Source organism: Haematobia irritans, chromosome 2 (genome assembly GCF_050003625.1).
Source record: "Haematobia irritans isolate KBUSLIRL chromosome 2, ASM5000362v1, whole genome shotgun sequence".
Taxonomy (NCBI): domain Eukaryota; kingdom Metazoa; phylum Arthropoda; class Insecta; order Diptera; family Muscidae; genus Haematobia; species Haematobia irritans.
The window spans coordinates 81248600-81270106 of record NC_134398.1 but is presented as its reverse complement, the minus strand read 5'-3'; the positions used below and the strand labels follow the sequence as shown (position 1 = coordinate 81270106).

General features: G+C 33.4%; 1 protein-coding gene and 2 long non-coding RNA genes across 6 annotated transcripts in view; 1 reads left to right on the top strand and 2 right to left on the bottom strand.

The window, feature by feature from the left end:
• Mondo (MLX interacting protein mondo) overlaps window positions 1-16225 on the bottom strand; it is an 83621-nt gene extending 67396 nt beyond the window's left edge. The window contains exons 1-2 of one of the 4 annotated variants that reach the window (XM_075295400.1): window positions 16007-16225; window positions 12118-13118 (exon numbers count right to left, since the gene is read on the bottom strand). In XM_075295400.1, the coding sequence (XP_075151515.1) occupies window positions 12118-12575 (458 nt within the window). In that variant the 5' untranslated portion in view covers window positions 12576-13118; window positions 16007-16225. The remainder of the gene's footprint in view (window positions 1-12117; window positions 13119-16006) is intronic. The other 3 variants (XM_075295399.1, XM_075295402.1, XM_075295403.1) reach the window with 3 other exon arrangements.
• LOC142225611 (uncharacterized) overlaps window positions 1-21507 on the bottom strand; it is a 318712-nt gene that overhangs the window by 220170 nt on the left and 77035 nt on the right. The window lies entirely within an intron of this gene.
• LOC142225602 (uncharacterized) lies at window positions 16795-17140 on the top strand. The gene is made up of 2 exons (XR_012719337.1): window positions 16795-16884; window positions 16952-17140. It is a non-coding gene; the product is annotated as an uncharacterized LOC142225602 (long non-coding RNA).

The following is a 21507-nucleotide window of genomic DNA, read 5'->3' as shown; positions in this document are numbered from 1 at the left end:
ACCACTTTGTAGATCTAAATTTTCGATACCATATCACATCCGTCAAATGTGTTGGGGGCTATATATAAAGGTTTGTCCCAAATACATACATTTAAATATCACTCGATCTGGAAGAATTTGATAGACTTCTACAAAATCTATAGACTCAAAATTTAAGTCGGCTAATGCACTAGGGTGGAACACAATGTTAGTAAAAAAATATGGGAAACGTTTAAATCTGAAGCAATTTTAAGGAAACTTCGAAAAAGTTTATTTATGATTTATCATTTTTACAACTTTTCGACAAAGCAGTGGCGATTTTACAAGGAAAATGTTGGTATTTTGACCATTTTTGTCGAAATCAGAAAAACATATATATGGGAGCTATATCTAAATCTGAACCGATTTCAACCAAATTTGGCACGCATAGTAACAATGCTAATTCCACTTCCTGTGCAAAATTTTAACTAAATCGGAGTTAAAAATTGGCCTCTGTGGTCATATGAGTGTAAATCGGGCGAAAGCTTTATATGGGAGATATATCCAAATCTGAACCGATTTCAAACAAATTTGGCACGCATAGTTACAACGCTAATTCTACTCCCTATGCAAAATTTCAACTAAATCGGAGCAAAAAATTGACCTCTGTGGGCAAATGAGTGTAAATCGGGCGAAAACTATATATGGGAGCTATATCTAAATCTGAACCGATTTTGCTGATATTTTGCAAGTTTTTCGAGACTCATAAAATATTCGGATGTACGGAATTTGAGGAAGATCGGTTGATATACACGCCAATTATGACCAGATCGGTGAAAAATATATATGGCAGCTATATCTAAATCTGAACCGATTTTTTCCAAAATCAATAGGGATCGTCTTTGAGCCGAAACAGGACCCTATACCAAATTTTAGGACAATCGGACTAAAACTGCGAGCTGTACTTTGCACACAAAAATACATCAACAGACAGACAGACAGACAGACAGACGGACAGACAGACAGACGGACATCGCTAAATCGACTCAGAATTTAATTCTAAGCCGATCCGTATACTAAAAGGTTGGTCTATGATTACTCCTTCTTGGCGTTACATACAAATGCACAAACTTATTATACCCTGTACCACAGTAGTGGTGAAGGGTATAAAAACATAATAAAATTTAACTACAAACAAATCAATTTTTTTAATAAAAATAAATTTTATTTAGCGTTAGCTTAACTACGAATTTTTTTGGTGTACCTTTTTTTGTGACTATTAATTATACACTACACTGGGTATTATAAGTTAGTGCATATGTTTGTATCACCCAGAAGGAGACGAGATAGACATATGGTTCCTTTGACAATATTGCTCAGGACCGGCCTCTGAGTCGATCTAGCCATTTCCGTCTGTCCGCCCGTCTATCTGTGAACACATTTTTAAAATCAAAGTCTAAGTCGCAATTTTAGTCCAATCGACTTTAAATTTAGCACAAGTATGAGTTTTGGGTCAGAATAGAACCCTATTGATTTTAAAAGAAATCGGTTCAGTTTTAAATATAGCTCCCATATATATCAATTTACAATTAATAGTGTCGTAAAGTGTGCAGAATTTGAACTTATATGAATCCTCTCTAAACGACAACATGCATTTTAAATCGTAAATGAAATTACGCGTCGTCATTTTGAGGTAGGATGACTGTCCAGGGTTAAGCATATATATTTTTTTAATTTTCAACATTATTGGTAATATAGCCTGCTAGAGGCCCTAAATCGTTACAAGATATGATAATAAGAACACTTCAATAGTCCTTAATGACTAATATTGATAATAAACACTTAAACGTTAAGCAAAATGCCTACTAAAGAATCAAGGACTATTAATTCAGGTACAAATTTATTTTATATTTATATGTGGTACTAGTCCTATCTATCTCCATTCCAACACAGTGGCCCATTTCCGATTTTCAAAATTTAACTTTAATTTAAAAATTTCTCGAATCTGAAATGAATTCGGAATATAACTCTTATACATTCTGATAGCGCCCGACGAGGCCTATATGAAGTACCAGTTTCATTCAACTATCTATTTCCAGTCCATCACAGTGGGCCACTTTATAGTTTTATCATTTAACTTTACATTCAAAATTTCTCGAAGCTGAAATGGATTCGGAATATAACGCCTATATATTTTGATAGCTCTTCAAGATGGCTATATGTGGTAACAGTTTTATTAACCTACCTTTTTCCATTCCAGCACAGTGGGCCATTTCAGATTTTTAAAATTTAACTTTTGGATCAAAATTTCTCGCATCTGAAATGACTTCGTAATTTAACTGTTGTACTTTCTGGTAGGACTCTACATGAGCTATATGTGGTACCAGTTTTATTCACCTATCGATTTCCAATTTCATACTTAGAACAAATCAATTTAGTACCTCTTATTTTTGCAAAGTGCCATTCTTTAACAGTTTAGATTTGCCCTTTTGCATCGATATTTTTTGAACAACTTAAATTATCACAGATCCAATTACACATATGGATTTTGGAATTTATAATATACTAGTGATTTCGAAAGAAATCTCAGAGATATTTCAATGAAATATAAGCAAATCGTGCCTGTTTAATTAGGAGCGTATATTTTGCAAACAAAATCTATGATATTTCTTACGTTATTATTATATGACTTAATTTGGTGTACCTTTCTGTAGAAAACTAACTCAGTTTGTGAATATTTTGAAAAACAACAAAATGATTCTTCGAAAGCCAAATGCAGAAGAATGTTATTAGAGTTGTCGGGACTCTTTAACAGCGTATTTAATATAACATTGCAGAAATATTCACAAAAAGCAAATGGAACCAAAAAATAAAACCAATCCAATATTTTAATATAAAATCCAATATTTCAATATTGTTACCGCAATTACTGCCAAGGAAATTAATTTTTACAGTAAAACATTGAAGCATTTTTTCCTTCATTAAGCGTTTTTGCTGCCGATTATTTAATTTTTGAAACACCGTCCACCGGTTTTAAAAATGGTTCGAGAAAAACCGACATTAAAAAAAACGCGTTTTTTGATCCCTCTAGTATTGGCACAATTTTAGCAAATTTCCATGCTGTTGGGAAGGTGCTACTCATGATGGCCGTCTTAAAAATATGAGTGATGTAGGGTAGAAATGGAGGAAATATTATTATGAATTTTAGATGGAAATTATTCAAATTATTATTTTGTAATCTTCGAATTGATATTTGCCTCTGACTTGAGAACGAAAGGTTCCAAGTTCAACGCTCGGTCTGGCCGATCATCATTTTTATTTTTTAAAAAATAGCTATCGCTTTTGTGACTTCTTTTAGTCACAAAAGCCCGAGGGCAATATGGTGTAGTGGGATATTTGTTCCCAAACGGGGAAACTAACTAGATAAGAAGATGGTATCGCCTATGAAAATTTTATCTTCCAAGGCGAAACTAATTCAATACACTTTCGATAGAAAACAAGCAAATCCCCAAACTTTGAGGCATTATTTAATTCCCATTTTTGACACCTTATATATTATCCCCTCTCAGTGATGCTGGTGTTATTTCTGAGTGTGTCAAAGTTTCTCTAATTGGCCTCACCGTAATGTGAAACGTCGATAAGACATACGTGTACCTCTTGAATTGTGTATGTGCGTCTAAAATAACGGGCTGCCATTATACATAAACTAACCTGACCTATGTACATGGTTTGCTATTCGGGATGACTATTCCCAACGGAAAGCGAACATTAAAATGCCCATAAATGGTCTGACAAATATTACTTTAATACATTTGTTTTCAAAATAATGTATAAAGAACTTTTTTTTTAATTTATTACAATCTTAAGACATTTGCTTTGTTTACAATAAAATGAAAGAAAATTAAAAGTGTATTTGTCGGATTCTAATTGATAACTTCTTAAAGAAGAGCAAACAACGTGTCGCCCAATTTGCTCATTGAGAGTCAGACTCTCAATTAACTAAGCAAACACGAAGGTTTGAAGTGATACCGGCAGGGCTACCAATAAAATTTCAAAAAAATCGTCATTTTTTTCTGAAAAAGTCGTGATAATCGGCACTAGTATTTTAAAAAAATATTAAAGCAAATTATATGTCTTTGTTAAAAACAAATCCAAAGTCTTTATTTCATATAAAAACAGTAAAATTAACATGCAGAACATTGAATTTCAATATAAAAAGCATAACGAATTCATGTTTGTATAAAAATAATACTAAAACAAAAAACATTTTTATGCAATGCTATACAATTCAAACAATAATATACAAAAAAATAATTGTTGTAAAATATGTTATTAGTTAGTAATTCAGTAACATTTTTATTAAAAAAAACTATCCTTAGTTATATCACTAAAATAAATGTAATTTTAGAACCCATAAATTAACCAATTTTGATGAAATTTGGTTCAGGACGTTTTTTGGCACATGGCACAAGGGCAAATGCTATTGAATTTGGAAAGTGTCAAAGAGTCAAATTTAGATGTTGCCCCCATATACATGTATCGCCCGATTTCAGCAAATGGGGTCGTATGTCGCAAAGTACGAGATTGGTTCAGATTTAAAAATAGCTCTCATATAATGTGTGTGAAGATAAATTCGAATTTAAAATTGCGGCAGAGGCCTTAGCCGAGACACAAACCAGCACCTTCATTGCAATTTTAAATTCGAATTTAATTTTTAAATTCGAATTTAATTTTACAAATATTTCATTTTTTTGAAAACGCTAAGAATTTTTAAATGGAATTTGATAGAATTCGTTAAAGTCGGCCCTGAGTATCCTTAATTCAAACAAATTTCATCACGAAAATAACTTAGAAACCGGCAAAATTAAAATTTTGTTTAACAAAAAAGGGACCATTGTGCGAAAACCGTTCGGGGTTCCAAAACGAGACTACCACCATTGGATAGGGGCTAGTGCGTACTATTCAAATTCGAAATAATTTCATTAGAAAAGTATTTCAGAAAGCGGAAAATTGGAAAGTATTTTCCGGGTGAATTTACATCAACGAGGCCACTGTGCGAAAACGGTTCGGGGTTCCAAAACGAAACTACCACCATTGGATAAGGGTTAGTGCGTACTATTCAAATTCGAAATAATTTCATTAGAAAAGTATTTCAGAAAGCGGGAAATTGGAAATTATTTTTCGGGTGAATTTACACAAATAAGGCCACTGTGCGAAACCCGTTCGGGGTTCCAAAACGAGACTACCATAATTGGTTAGGGGTTAGTGCGTACTATTCAAATTCGAAATAATTTCATTAGAAAAGTATTTCAGAAAGCGGGAAATTGGAAATTATTTTCCGGGTGAATTTACATCAACGAGGCCACTGTGCGAAAACGGTTCGGGGTTCCAAAACGAAACTACCACCATTGGATAGGGGTTAGTGCGTACTATTCAAATTTGAAATAATTTCATTAGAAAAGTATTTCAGAAAGCGGAAATTTGAAAAATATTTTCCGGGTCAATTTTCACAGGTGAGGCCACTGTGCGAAAACCGTTCGGGGTTCCAAAACGAGACTACCACCATTGGATAGGGGTTAGTGCGTACTATTCAAATTCGAAATAATTTCATTAGAAAAGTATTTCAGAAAGCGGGAAATTGGAAATTATTTTTCGGGTGAATTTACACAGGTGAGGCCACTGTGCGAAAACCGTTCGGGGTTCCAAAACGAGACTACCACCATTGGATAGGGGTTAGTGCGTACTATTCAAATTCGAAATAATTTCATTAGAAATGTATTTCAGAAAGCGGAAAATTGGAAAATATTTTTTGTGTGAATTTACACAAATGAGGCCACTGTGCGAAAACCGTTCGGGGTTCCAAAACGAGACTACCACCATTGGATAGGGGTTAGTGCGTACTAATCAAATTCGAAATAATTTCATTAGAAAAGTATTTCAGGAAGCGGAAAATTGGAAAATATTTTTTGGGTGAATTTACACAAATGAGGCCACTGTGCGAAAACGGTTCGGGGTTCCAAAACGAAACTACCACCATTGGATAAGGGTTAGTGCGTACTATTCAAATTCGAAATAATTTCATTAGAAAAGTATTTCAGAAAGCGGGAAATTGGAAATTATTTTTCGGGTGAATTAACACAAATGAGGCCACTGTGCGAAAACCGTTCGGGGTTCCAAAACGAGACTACCACCATTGGATAGGTCTTAGTGCGCACTATTCAAATTCGAAATAATTTCATTAGAAAAGTATTTCAGAAAGCGGAAAATTGGAAAGTATTTTCCGGGTGAATTTACATCAACGAGGCCACTGTGCGAAAACCCTTCGGGGTTCCAAAACGAAACTACCACCATTGGATAGGTCTTAGTGCGTACTATTCAAATTCGAAATAATTTCATTAGAAAAGTATTTCAGAAAGCGGAAATTTGAAAAATATTTTCCGGGTCAATTTTCACAAATGAGGCCACTGTGCGAAAACGGTTCGGGGTTCCAAAACGAAACTACCACCATTGGAAAGGGGTTAGTGCGTACTATTCAAATTCGAAATAATTTCATTAGAAAAGTATTTCAGAAAGCGGAAATTTGAAAATAATAAAAAAAGGATTCATTTGAAAAGGTTTCATTTGATTTAAAAAAGTTTTTTGCTTCGAAAAATGATTCATTTTATTAGAAACAGTATATATACAAAATGTAGCATAATCTACTCTCTACTTTAAAAGCAATAGTTAAAAACGGTGAAATATTGTTCTTTGTGCAGTTTTCCTGTAAATAAAAAACATTTTTGTAGATGGAAAAAATTCTTATCAGACTATATTACATAAGTATCTGAATTATTTTTTTTTTTATATTACTCATTATCAAATCAAAACCGAAAAATATTTTATATAATTAAACTTTTATGTATATATTTCAAAAATCTAACATCAGTTGTTATTTTTTTTAAATAAATATAAAGGGAGCTAAAATCAAAGCATTTGAAGAAAAATTTATGTACCTAAATATTTATCTAAATATATAAAATAGCATAGTCTACGCTTTTCTTTAGAAGTAAGATTTTAAAATAATTGTGTTAGCTTTTTCATCATATAGCCTATAAGAGTAACAAAGACTGCCTCGCATTAAATAATTTTTTTACAAAATCATAGTTAAGAAATTTTACGCCTTTAAATATTTATTTTTTATTTAAATTGCTTTAAAAGCACAACTATAAAACCTTGTACATACAGTTTTCGTCTTCCTTTTAATAAAATAAAAAAAGAAAACAATGTTTTTACGTTGAAAATGATAGATTATGTAAGCATCAGCATCGCTATTTTTATAACTCGTAATATAATTTTATGTATTAAATATTATGAATTTGCTTTTCATTATAGCTTGGTATCTAAACCAATTTATATTAAAATTAGTATACATATAATCATATTTCATATCCGATCATTTTAGACAAGAACGATGAAGACATGTTGGTATTTTGACCATTTTTGTCGAAATCAGAAAAACATATATCTGGAAGCTATATCTAAATCTCAACTATAAGCCCAAGAAGTAAAATCGTGAGGTCGGTCTATATGGGGGCTATACCAAAACATGGACCGATACTCACCATTTTTGGTACACCTCTTTATGGTCACCAAATACATCTAGATTTCCAATTTCAGGCAAATTGGATAAAAACTACGGTTTCTATAAGCCCAAGAAATAAAATCGGGAGATCGGTCTATATGGGAGCTATACCAACACATGGACCGATTCTCACCATTTTTGGAGATCGGTCTATATGGGAGCTATACCAACACATGGACCGATTCTCACCATTTTTGGCACACCTCTTTATGGTCCTAAAATACCTCTAGATTTCCAATCTCAGGCAAATTGGATAAAACCTGCGGTTTCTATAAGCCCAAGACCCCAAATCGAGAAGTCGGTTTATATGGGGACTATATCAAAACCTTGACCGATATAGCCCATCTTCGAACTTGACCTGCTTGCAGACAAAAGACGAGTTTGTGCAAAATTTCAGCACGATTGCTTCATTATTGAAGACTGTAGCGTGATTACAACAGACAGAGAGACAGACAGACAGCCGGACATGGCCAGATCGTCTTAGAATTTCTACCTGATCAAGAATATATATACTTTATATAGTCGGAAATCGATATTTCGATGTGTTACAAACGGAATGACAAACTTATTATACCCCCGTCACCATTCTATGGTGGTGGGTATAAAAATATGGGAAACATTTAAATCTGAAGCAATTTAAGGAAACTTCGCAAACGTTTATTTATGATTTATCGCTCGATGTATATGTATTAGAAGTTTAGGAAAATTAGAGTCATTTTTACAACTTTTCAACTAAGCAGTGGCGATTTTACAAGGAAAATGTTGGTATTTTGACCATTTTTGTCGAAATCAGAAAAACATATATATGGGAGCTATATCTAAATCTGAACCGATTTCAATCAAATTTGGCACACATAACTATACTACCAATTGTACTCCTTGTGCAAAATTTCAAGCTAATCGGGATAAAACTCTGGCTTCGGGGTCCATATAAGTGCATATCGGGCGAAAGATATATATGGGAGCTATATCTAAATCTGAATCGATTTCAACCAAATTTGGCACGCATAGCTACAATGCTAAGTCTACTCCCTGTGCAAAATTTCAACTAAATCGGAGTTAAAAATCGGCCTCTGTGGTCATATGAGTCTAATGCCCTGTTCCTGTATATCGAACGAAAACCAGTTCGAAAGAAAGGCAGTCACTCGAATTCGAATGAATTTGGGTTTTTCTATTTTCGAAAGTTCGATTCGTTTGTATGAGAATACATTGATTATTAAAAATGAGTATTTTTAAAATTTTGGCCTGAGAATTCTTTCAAATGTTAACAATGCTTTTACTTTTTTCTTGACACTTATTGTATATGTTCGTTTATTACTCGACAACAAAATATGAAGTGACTTGCCTTTCGAAATAAAAGAACAAAAATCAATTTTCTTTCGTTTGGAATACGAAAGAAACCTTTCGTTCGATATACAGGAACAGGCCATAAATCTGGCGAAAGCTATACACCACACAAGTTTGCATAGAATTCAATGACCCAAATGGCATACAGAAATTCCAAAAATATTGCACGCAGTTGAATATTTTTCACTCACTATGTATTTCCATACCAATAAGAAACAACGCAAAATCAAAACAAACATTTTTGTATTTGTTTATAGATATGTGCATCGAGCGAGACAGTTATACAACATATCATATACACAATTATAGCTAGTGAATAAGATCGAGTGAATAAGATATATACATCATTCGAAATGTATTGTGTCAGTACTGCCAAGTTGTTGCATTTTAAGTTGTACAAGGTTTTCGAACGCGCAAAACACTTCTTACCCATTAAACAAGATATAATGAAATTTGATAAAATTGATATTTGTTTCAGATACCTGGAATCACAAAACTGTTATTAACTTGAATATTATTTCTAATGCGCCGTTCTATTATCAGTTTTTACGTACGGAATGTTATATTGTGTTCTAACGTTAAGAATTGTCGGCGACCAGTAAAAAATCTATAATGTGTAATCGATCACGATGTGGACATTATAATATGACTAAAATCTGGGATAATAAATAAATGATAGTGTGAACGGCGCTATTCTACGAATTAAAATTTGTTTGCACTAGTAACTACGTTGAATTTTTTCATCAAATCCTTACCAAGTATTATTAATACGAATTTGAATAGTGCGCACTAAGACCTATCCAATGGTGGTAGTTTCGTTTTGGAACCCCGAAGGGTTTTGGTACGTGGTCCCGTTGATGTAAATTAAATCGGAAAATATTTTTCAAATTTCCGCTTTCTGAAATACTTTTCTAATGAAATTATTTCGAATTTGAATAGTACGCACTAACCCCTATCCAATGGTGGTAGTTTCGTTTTGGAACCCCGAACCGTTTTCGCACAGTGGCCTCGTTGATGTAAATTCACCCGGAAAATAATTTCCAATTTTCCGCTTTCTGAAATACTTTTGTAATGAAATTATTTCGAATTTGAATAGTACGCACTAACCCCTATCCAATGGTGGTAGTCTCGTTTTGGAACCCCGAACGGTTTTCGCACAGTGGCCTCATTTGTGTAAATTCACCCAAAAAATATTTTCCAATTTTCCGCTTTCTGAAATACTTTTCTAATGAAATTATTTCGAATTTGAATAGTACGCACTAACCCCTGTCCAATGGTGGTAGTCTCGTTTTGGAATCCCGAACGGTTTTCGCACAGTGGCCTCACCTGTGAAAATTGACCCGGAAAATATTTTTCAAATTTCCGCTTTCTGAAATACTTTTCTAATGAAATTATTTCAAATTTGAATAGTACGCACTAACCCCTATCCAATGGTGGTAGTTTCGTTTTGGAACCCCGAACCGTTTTCGCACAGTGGCCTCGTTGATGTAAATTCACCCGGAAAATAATTTCCAATTTTCCGCTTTCTGAAATACTTTTGTAATGAAATTATTTCGAATTTGAATAGTACGCACTAACCCCTATCCAATGGTGGTAGTCTCGTTTTGGAACCCCGAACGGTTTTCGCACAGTGGCCTCACCTGTGTAAATTCACCCGAAAAATAATTTCCAATTTCCCGCTTTCTGAAATACTTTTCTAATGAAATTATTTCAAATTTGAATAGTACGCACTAACCCCTATCCAATGGTGGTAGTTTCGTTTTGGAACCCCGAACCGTTTTCGCACAGTGGCCTCGTTGTTGTAAATTCACCCGGAAAATAATTTCAAATTTTCCGCTTTCTGAAATACTTTTCTAATGAAATTATTTCGAATTTGAATAGTACGCACTAACCCCTATCCAATGGTGGTAGTCTCGTTTTGGAACCCCGAAGGGTTTTCGCACAGTGGCCTCATTTGTGAAAATTGACTCGGAAAATATTTTTCAATTTCCCGCTTTCTGAAATACTTTTCTAATGAAATTATTTCGAATTTGAATAGTGCGCACTAGGACCTATCCAATGGTGGTGGTTTTGTTTTGGAACCCCGAACGGTTTTCGCACAGTGGCCCAGTTGATGTAAATTCACTCGGAAAATATTTTTCAATTTTCCGCTTTATGAAATACTTTTCTAATGAAATTATTTCGAATTTGAATAGTACGCACTAATCCCTATCCAATGGTGGTAGTTTCGTTTTGGAACCCCGAACGGTTTTCGCACAATGGTCCCTTTTTTGTTAAACAAAATTTTAATTTTGCCGGTTTCTAAGTTATTTTTCGTGATGAAATTTGTTCAAATTAAGGATACTCAGGGCCGTCTTTAACGAATTCTATCAAATTCCATTTAAAAATTCTTAGCGTTTTCAAAAAAATGAAATATTTGTAAAATTAAATTCGAATTTAAAAAATTAAATTCGAATTTAAAATTACATTGAAGGTGCTGGTTTGTGTCTCGGCTAAGGCCTCTGCCGCAATTTTAAATTCGAATTTATCTTCACACACATCTCTCATATATATGTAACATATGTATATGTTTTGCCGTTTTGGCCGTAATAAATAAAGTTATTAACTTGTGATTTCACCATCTGACAACTGCCAAATGTCGTCTCTCTCCAACTCTCTTTTGCTGAATTTACTGTTTAAGCGAACCACTTCCTGTAAAAATTGAATTGAACGGAACTAATATCGTCTTTTTCAAGGCAAAAATCGGAAAATCGGCATTTGCTATTTTTTGAGTAAAAAATCGGCAAAATTGGCAGCCCTGAATACCGCCTGCGGACTGAGTAAGCACAACGAAAGTTCACAAACATTGAAAGACTCAAATTTGGGGCGAAAATACTTAAAGAGAGAATTTATGCTAACACAATTATTTGCTGAACGCACGAGTTTCCAGAATTTGTTCCACGGGGAGTTTTCCAAAATAGTATCTAATATGATCGCAATTAAAATTAATGTGGATTTAAAAAAAGAAACTGAATATGCATATCATGGAAGCAATGGACACAAAGAATATAACTTTGACAAGCCTTAGTTTTTGTAACGTTACATTTAAAATCAATTTCACCATATTATAATGCAAATATTAATTTTTTTCAGAAATTTTTTCTTTTAAAATCAAAATCATATAGCTGAGAATATGCCAAAATCGAACTCACCTGTATGCTAAATTCATGCATTTGAATAGTTTTGTGAGTGACGTTTCAATTTCCAGATGCGAAGTTACCAGACCTGCTGAATCTGCTGTTCCATATTTACTTTGCTGTGCTACTTTTCGTGGTACATACAGCTGTACTTCCATGCATGTATTGGGTTCATCTGCCTTCGAAAGGCTTGGGTCTTCGGGATCAAGCATTTTAATTTCACTATCGTCAAGATCATCTTGAGCTTCTTCGGCCTCAAACGTGGACACCATGAATTGACCCGAATGTATAGATTCTCTTTCAGCTCTGCTAGCAGAGTTCGAATTGATTGATGAATTTGAATCTTGCGAAAAATTACTTGGAGCTGTCGAAGGCGATAGCGTTGAACACCCTATCCCGGACGAAGAGGATGGTAAAGTTGAACTCATAGTTATGTGTTGATAGTTTGTGAACTTTTTGGACATGTTTAGCATGATTCTTATTGCTCCTTATATATGAATTGCCGATGCGTTGATCAAGACTATTGATAAAAATACCAGATACCATTAGTAACCATCAACAGGTTGCCGCCACCATCCCAATCCGTTGTGACAAGACAATTTTATAAATTAAGCTATTCCCACTAGCAGTGGTGAGATAAAGGGCATTAATTGCTATCCAGAGTTATTTAAATTAAATTGTTTTGTTGTTGTCTTTTAAAAGATAAATCTTTATCAACATTGACACTATCACACTTCGTTCTCAAAGTTAGAACCGTACATTTACATTCTGTTTCGAAATCTGGATTTGTTAACATTTGCAAATACATATTATTTTCCATTTCCCATCCAGTACCGAAACGATACGAACGTTAACGTTTTTTCTTTTTTTCGTTAGTCAACATTAATATGATTCTTTTCTCGCTATTGTTTTTGCCGAGCCACAATCACCAATCACCCACCGATCTGGTTGTTGCTCGAACATGTCTGTCTGATGTGGTTTCATTCTCATTTCTTTTTTGCAATTTATGCATTTTGCTTTGTAATGAAAAAATCGTCTCAGTTTTCTTTTGTTTTCTTTATTTGTTTTATATTCCTATGTGCTTACATTAATTGACTACTTTTTTCTCTATATAATTTTCCATTTGTCTTATCAGTGCAAGAGGTCCCTTTACAGAAAAAAGACTGGATTTCTCGTCTTCTTTAACGTCTGCTTGGGAATTGAACGAAGCAGATGATTACAAGAATTATCTCTACAGCGTATGATGGAGATTAGATGGCATATAAAATATAAACCAAATGACAAATAAATTAAGTATTTTCATATAGATATATTGAATCTGGGCACCGGCTATTGATACTTTGAATACTTGTTACAAATGTATCGAAGAAAAACCAACGCTAGTTTAGAAGTCAAATCGCGATTACTTAAAAAGTTAACAGCGATGGAAGAGTTGCAATGCATTAGACAAAAACACTTAGAGTAAATATTGTGTCCTTCCGCAGTGCGCTTATTGTATGTTACTATATATAAGTCTTCAAAGTTCGCGAGCGACTTATATATAAAGGGAAACACTAACACAATATCTTCAATTTAGATTACTTCTCTTCCACATTGTGACAGTTCATGCTATAGTCATTGTTCTTCAGTCGTTTGCAAAGTTCTCCATCAATCAACGACCCTAACTAATGGTTTTAGGTGCGATTACTGCGCGGTTCAAAGTTATTCTACTGTACGTCTAAATGGATCCATATTGTTTGGCTAATTCGTATGACTTTAATTTCTCTCATCGGTCTTTCGCCATTTTAGTAGTCCCTGGAATATGCAATATAGTTTCTAGTCCTTCGGAAACTTTACAGTCTAAGCGCAGAAATGCGTCTGGCGGGAGGGCCTAGCGCTCTCCAGAAAAATGTCAGCCCTCAAGAATTTGAAAGCCTATTACGATATCCACAGTATATTAATATTGTATTTTAGATACGGGACTATAGCCCCATATAGGAGCTAGGAAATTATGATTTTAAATGACAAATGTTGGCGTGATTGATAAAATTATAAGTAAATAAATTAGATATAAAGTGTGTTTAGGGAGAAACTATATAAACATTTTACTTAAGGGAATATCTTGAACACCGACCGAGGCCCTGAACGCTAAAATCAAAAATGTATCAGTAAAAGCAGGATAAAATTATATAATTTGGCACATGTTATTATGATTTAAAAGTGGAATGATCCAAAGTAGCAACTCAAAAACATTGATTTCTTTAAAATGATTTTTTAAGCAAACTATCGGTCTTAAGTCGGTGTTCAGATCGCATTTTCACGCTAAAACAGTTATTTTTTTCAGCGTTACTTTTCTTAAAGAATTTATTTTAAATAAACTTTTTGGATTGTTACTTTGGATCATACCCATTAATTTTATAATAAAACAGAAACAAAAAATTATATTTTTATTCTGCTTGCCCAGATTTATTTTTGATTTTAGCGGCTAAACACGAGATTAGTACCCACCATATGGGCCGGTGTTAAGATGACATTATCGCCATAAAATAGCCATTTTCAGGGTTACTTTTCTTTAATAATTAATTTTAAAAAACTTTTCAATTGTAGCTTTGCATCGTTACCCACAAAGGTATAATAAAATTTGCCAAAAAAGTTTTAATGTTATCTTGCTTTTGAAGATTTATTTTTGAATATATGTAATTTCGAAATTAATACCCTTCTAAAAGGTTAAAACATGTACCTACTAATTGTATTCCTTTATCATATTGATTTGCCTGAAATTATTAATTAATTAATTAATATTAATGAGTAGTCTCCCGACTCGCGAATAAAACATATATTTTAATTTCAATGGGATCCAAGAACATTATAAAATTTCATACAGCATATAATAATGAAAAAAAAAACTAAGAAAAACTAAAACAAAAAAATATGTATATATAACGTTATTGATATAAGATAGCTGGTTCAATTTTTCATATAAGGTTGTTGTTTTTTTTATTAATTGATGCTTGATATTTTCATATAATATTGTAATGTCCGTTAGAGTAGTGCATTGTAATTCGTTAAATGCGCCCTTTAAAGGCTTGGAATTTCTTAAATAAATAAATAAATTCTCCTGATATGTCATTTAAGCTACATAAATAGATTTTGACGGTTCTTTTTGTGCGGAATAAAGAAAGGCTGTCGCATAGGAAGTTTTAAATCTTAAATGTTACAGATATTACCCATCGTATTATAGTTTAATCAAATATGTAAGTCTATGAGGCCATTGACACACATCGCGAAATAAAAACAAACCAACAAAATCAGCGGGTATCTATGGGATGAAGCTTTGAGAATGTGCGTGAAATACTATGTATCTTGATCGTTTTCATTCCTACGCTCATGTACTCAGAAAGTGGGCTCGACCGCCTATACGTTGTGTCGTATTTATCTATGCATGAATCGTTTTCTAATAATCAAGAGAGAAGCATATACTCCCGCTCACAATTTGTCTATATTTTCTATTTCTTTTAATTGGCACTTAATTCAATTTTTTTTTTGTTTTCATACGCCGTCTTTTCTTAGATTGAAAATATTTTACTACTGTTTCAAAATATGATTCCGTTCTCTTGACACCACTAATCAAACCCTAAGACATTAATTGATAACAAGTTGTAAGAGCAACGATCGGTGGAACCAATATAATTTAGAAAGGGATATTAATCTGACGTTGGCACTAGCACATATGCACATTAAGCAAATAATCTACCGCTTCTCCTATTTCAATTTAGACGTGAAAATTTCAAGGAATCAAACATATTGTTAATATTTTTTAGGAGACAGGAGTGGTCAAACTAGATTTGTTGTTTATGGCTTTCAGGCTCATGGTATAATTTGTTTGATCTTTCTTTATTTGTTTGTTGACGCAACACACACTCACGCACTCTTTATTGTCTTCACCCACTTGACACTTGGCCTTTGAACGTTTTCTTTGAGTCGCATTTACAAAGCACGAACAATAGACATTATTGGAAATTTTGGGAACTATTAAATCGTACAGACATATCTTGCTTGAATATGTTCCATCCTATTTGTAGAATATTTTTTATATGTTCATTTTACACAAAACTCTTTCCTTTCCGTAACTGACAGCTGGTTGACAATAAAACTGTCAACTTAAAGGCAGCATACATTGGCAATCTAAAAGCCCTCGATGAAATGTTGGCCCAACAAATCGAATGGTAAGCGACTATTAGGGATGTCATTCGGAATAGTTTTTTTTTTTTGTAATTCAAATCCCAAGGTAAAGAGAGCAACAGCTCAGTTAGAGCATAGATTATACAATATATATAGATGATACATTTCTCTCCGGGGAAAAAATGGGTCAGTTCCAAAAATTAATTTTCTGACATTTCGTTTTGATTTTTTCGTAAAGAGCCAGTCCCATACATTAATACCAATATTCGTAATAACTTACTGATAGTTTATCGAATGAATTTGTATTGCGCTTTACAGACTATCAGTTATTCCGGACGGAATGTCTGTGTTTGTAAACACCCTGCCAGCATTTCAAAGTTCCATTTTATCCTCATCGCTACCACAGACTCGTAAATGTCACCACAACCATAGCGAACTGTGATGGGGGAAGCATATCAAAAAGTACAATATGTACATGAAAGTATTTTGCCATCACTACTGTTAGAAGAGCCATTTTATTTTTTGTGAAACGCCAAGCGCAACCAGCTTGTTATATTTTATTTAAATAAAAACGAAAATAAAATTATGAAAATATAGATAGTACGCTTAAAATTGTGAAAGGTATATGGTGAACAATTTTCGACTTTCCAAATAGAATAAAGTGATCGTTTTTCAAATATTTTTCCAGGCACGCTGTCTCCATCGAAAATAAACAAACTGGCTGATAGACGCTGCAATATGTAACTTGCTACTTAAAACTCAACATCATTCTTTTATTAATGCAAAAAATTATGTTAAATGTGATGAGATAAACCGAAAAATGTTATATTTATAAGAAATTATAAATGTTTAATCAAATCAATAAACATCTACACAATCGTGTTTTACTTGACCACAATGATTCTTCTACAATTACCTTAAAATTCACTTTTTCTGATAGTTTGCAAGGGTTCTTATTGGCGTCCTTCGAAATTGATCTAAATAGGCACCTAATAATTGCACTGATGAGAAACTTTTTCGTAGTAACTTGGCGTGGTACAACTTCTCAATAGTGACGGCGCTTTTCCGACGAGTTTTTGATGTCGTATATGATTGTTTTCGACGTAGTGGGGATTCTCAGAAGCGCCCCCAAATTCAAAAAATGTTGGCAGGGCAATCTTACAGTTTGTCGGATCGATACGACTTGTCGGCGATGACTAAATAATCGGTAAATGTGTTCTCGATCACATAAACATGCAGCAGTATCGATTATGCCTTCGGACTTAACTTATAATGTGCACACTATATGGGATATGTTCGACACGAGCACTGTCGTCCGGAATAACTGATAGTCTGTAAAGCGCATATCGTAATAGTAGGTTTAAAGTGTACGTTAACTTTTATGAATATAGGGGTAATTTTCCAGCATTTGCTTTTGTGCTCTTATTTTCCTCGTTTATTCTTAAGGCCTGGTTATGCATCTAAAAGTGTAGTGTAGCCGTAGCGTAACGGCAACGTATGATTTTTTGGCGATTAGCTTTATTGAAAAAACGTAGCATATGATCGGCAAGCTAATAAACAAACTATCAACAAGAGGCGCAAAAGGTTGATTTGTTTAAAATTCAAAATGAACTGGAGTGATATAGAAGTGAATCTAAGTCTTTTAAACTTGTGAAGACTATATAGATAAAAATAAGAAGTGTAAAACTCATCGAAAAAGGTGGTCTGTTCGCCCAATCAATAGAGATTGGAATAAAAGTGGTTACCATAAAAAGGTGTTCCAGAATATAAAACTACATGATGATGAACATTTCTTCAAACATACTCTTATGAGTAAAGAAGTTTTCAATTTATTCCTCATTGGACTTCAAAATGATTTGTATACGCCCAAGGCAAGAATCGGGCCGTAAGAGCGACTGGCGATAACACTTCTGTAAGCAAAGGTCGTCTTATATCTTGGAATTAAACTAATGGTTATTTTGTACTTTGCAGATATTTGGCTCATGGATGTTCTCTCCAGTCTATTGCGTGGAGTTATAAACTTGGGAAAACCACCGTTCTGCAAAACATACCATAGTTTAAAGGCACATGGTGCAAATGAAAACAATTCCTACCAGGAAGTTGCGTGTCTTCCGCAATTCTTTTCCAGACTGTTGCTTTTTTCGGGAAATCTTATTATTATATATAGTATTCTGCACTGAATTTATTATAAATGCATTGATGCGACTGAACGCATAATATCAATTTCTCTTCATCCATTTTAACCGAACACAGCACAGTTGTATGTTTTAATTAACTATATTTTCACTAAACACCTTTTTCCCTCTTCTTTCAATTGATGACACTTGTTTTTTTGATCAGCTGATACGACAACGAAACGCCTACTTTTGTTTTTTCTGAATCATACGACACGTCTACGTTGTGGAAACGTTGGGTAATCATTTGTATGGGCTGTCGTATATCAAAAACAAACCGCTGACACGCCACGCTACGCTTATGTCTCGTTTTTGGATGGCCTTTAATCCTCGGAACTGTCATACATCGTTTGACACCGATGGATCATCTATCTATATTCTATGAGTTAGAGCGTAGATTATAGAATATAGATATATGATCCATCGGTATCAAACGATGTATGACAGTTCCGAAGATTACACCCAAAAAATTTTGTTACTCATAATAGCAAAAATGTTTGCAGATTTTGTTTGCTGAAAAAAGGCCAGAACTATGTTCATTCTTGCGAAAAATTTTTATAGAAACCATTATTTCGCACATAGAAAGAGTTGTTTATGTAGGTAACAGGGAGCGATATTGAATTAAGTTGGTGGTTGCTGCTTGCTATTACAAACTTAACATTTTATTTTTCCTTGGGCAATTGATTTGCTACTCCTTTGATCCTTTGTATATTTTCGGAACAAAAATATGATCCGTGTTTGCGTTATAAACCCACACAAATAGTTTTAATTTATTTCTTCCCTGCCAACATTTTTTGAATTTGGACTTCTGAGAATCCCCACTACGTCGAAAACTGTCGTATACGATATCCAAAACTCCTCGGAAGGTTAGGTTAGGTTAAAGTGGCAGCCCGATTAAATTTCAGGCTCACTTAGACTATTCAGTCCATTGTGATACCACATTTAACTAAAAGTACCTATTACATATGGGCACTTCTAGTCTTAACCAGTACAATTATTAGGTGTCTTTTTAGATACGTTTAGAACGACGCCAATAAGAGCCCCTTCAAACAATCAGACAAAGTGCATTTTAAGATAGTTGTAAAAGAATTGGTCAAGTAAAACACGATTGTTTAGATGTTTATTAATTTTATTAAACATTTATAAATTCTCATAAATATAACATTTATACGACTATCACTTCACATTTAACATATTTTTATGCATTAATATAAGATTGATGTTGAGTTACAAGTTGCAAGTTACATGTTGTAGGGTCTATCAGCCAGTGCTTTTATTTCCAATGGAGACAGGGTGTCTGGAAAAATATTTGAAAAACTATCACTTTATTCCATTTGGAAAGTCAAAATATACTTTTCACAATTTTACGCGAAACAACTACATATGTTTTCAGCACTATTATCATTTTTATTTAAATAAATTATAAGAAGCTAGTTGTGCTTGGTGCTTCACAAAATATAAAATGGCTCTTGAAACAATAGTGATGGCAAAATACTTTCATGTGACTAGTGGTGGCAAAATACTACCACAGTTGGCGATTGTTGCAGTGACCGAACAGAGTACCGGTCTAAAGGGACAGCAGTAGCATGTAGTTGTTTCAGCAAACATTCGTTAGTTGAAGCAGCAAACATTTTTTACAGCTAAAGGCCGGTTTTCGCGTTGAAACTCCATACAAAACCAAAAAATGCGAAAAACTAGCGATTTTTTTTCCATTTGTGGTACTTTGTTTTTTCCTGTTGAAAAACTGACATTTATAGCATGGCGCCATTTGCAATCTAAATTAAGAAATAATTTATTTTTAAAACTATTTGTGTGGGTTTATAACGCAAACACGGATCATATTTTTGTTCCGAAAATATAGGGAAAAATCCTTTTTTGTAGGGAAAAACCCTTTTTTGTAGGGCTTTTTCCTAAAATTACAACTGTAGGGAAAAAAGGACAGATTTTTCATTTTTTATACAAATGTAGGGAATTTTCACATTTTACTATATTTTGCAACAAGAAGAGTACTTTTGGTTATATTTAAAATATTATTAGATCCAAAATATATGGTTGTCAAGGCATGAAGGAATTGAATACGTAATTCACCATCAACAATGTTATTGTAATGATATTATTTAGAAAAGGTCAGCGGTATCGTTAAGATGTTTTTGCATTGGTATTTAATAACATGAAATAGATTTAATTTTGCAGGAATGAACGGTTCCATTTAGGTACATAAGCAGGTGATGACTTGGTGCTTCCCAATATTTTCTAATACAAAGATCACTTCAGCAGTGCATTTGCGGTTCGCTTATATAAATGTGGAATATTTATTTAGTTACGCTGTTTACCTATTGTCAAATTGCATTCATAAGAGTTTTTAATTTTTTAAAAAAATGTCATCTACAAAAACCGTTGCAGTAAAATTTAGAAAACAACCTTTATGTGCAAATTGGCTCACTGCTGGATTAAAGGATTGGCTAGCAAATGACAATTTTAAATGTCAGTGCATTACTTGTGAAAAATTCGTAAATTGTGGAAAATGTGGCCTTTAAAGTTCACAAAAAAAATGTTGGTAGTATTAAAAATGAGCAATGATATATTTTTTTTTTTTGAGCAATGATATTGCAAAGTTTAAAATCCGATTAAGAATTTCAGTATTAATATTATTGCACATTTGGTCCCTTTATTGAAGGATATAGTCCCTGACTATTAATTTTAAAGAAATATTTGTTATTTGCTTGCCATATTTGTTTGAATCTTTTACCGTAGCGAAAAATGTAGAGAAAAAAATTTTGGACGTAGGGAAAAAGGTAATTTTTAGGAACCGCGTAGGGAATTTTCAAAAAACTTCCTGGCATCACTGACTGGCAGGGATAATACTTACATATAATATGGGTATTTTTTTAGTTTTTTAGCCGGACTTATAATTTTTTAAGCAAATAAAACTACTTTTTATTGTATTGGAATGAAATTAAATAAGTTTTTGCGCGGACCGTTGTATACAAGATAATATAAACATGCCAAGCAAAATAGTGTCGTAAATGTCGAGAAATTCAACAAATTTCTTACTAGCCTCCTAGGGCTA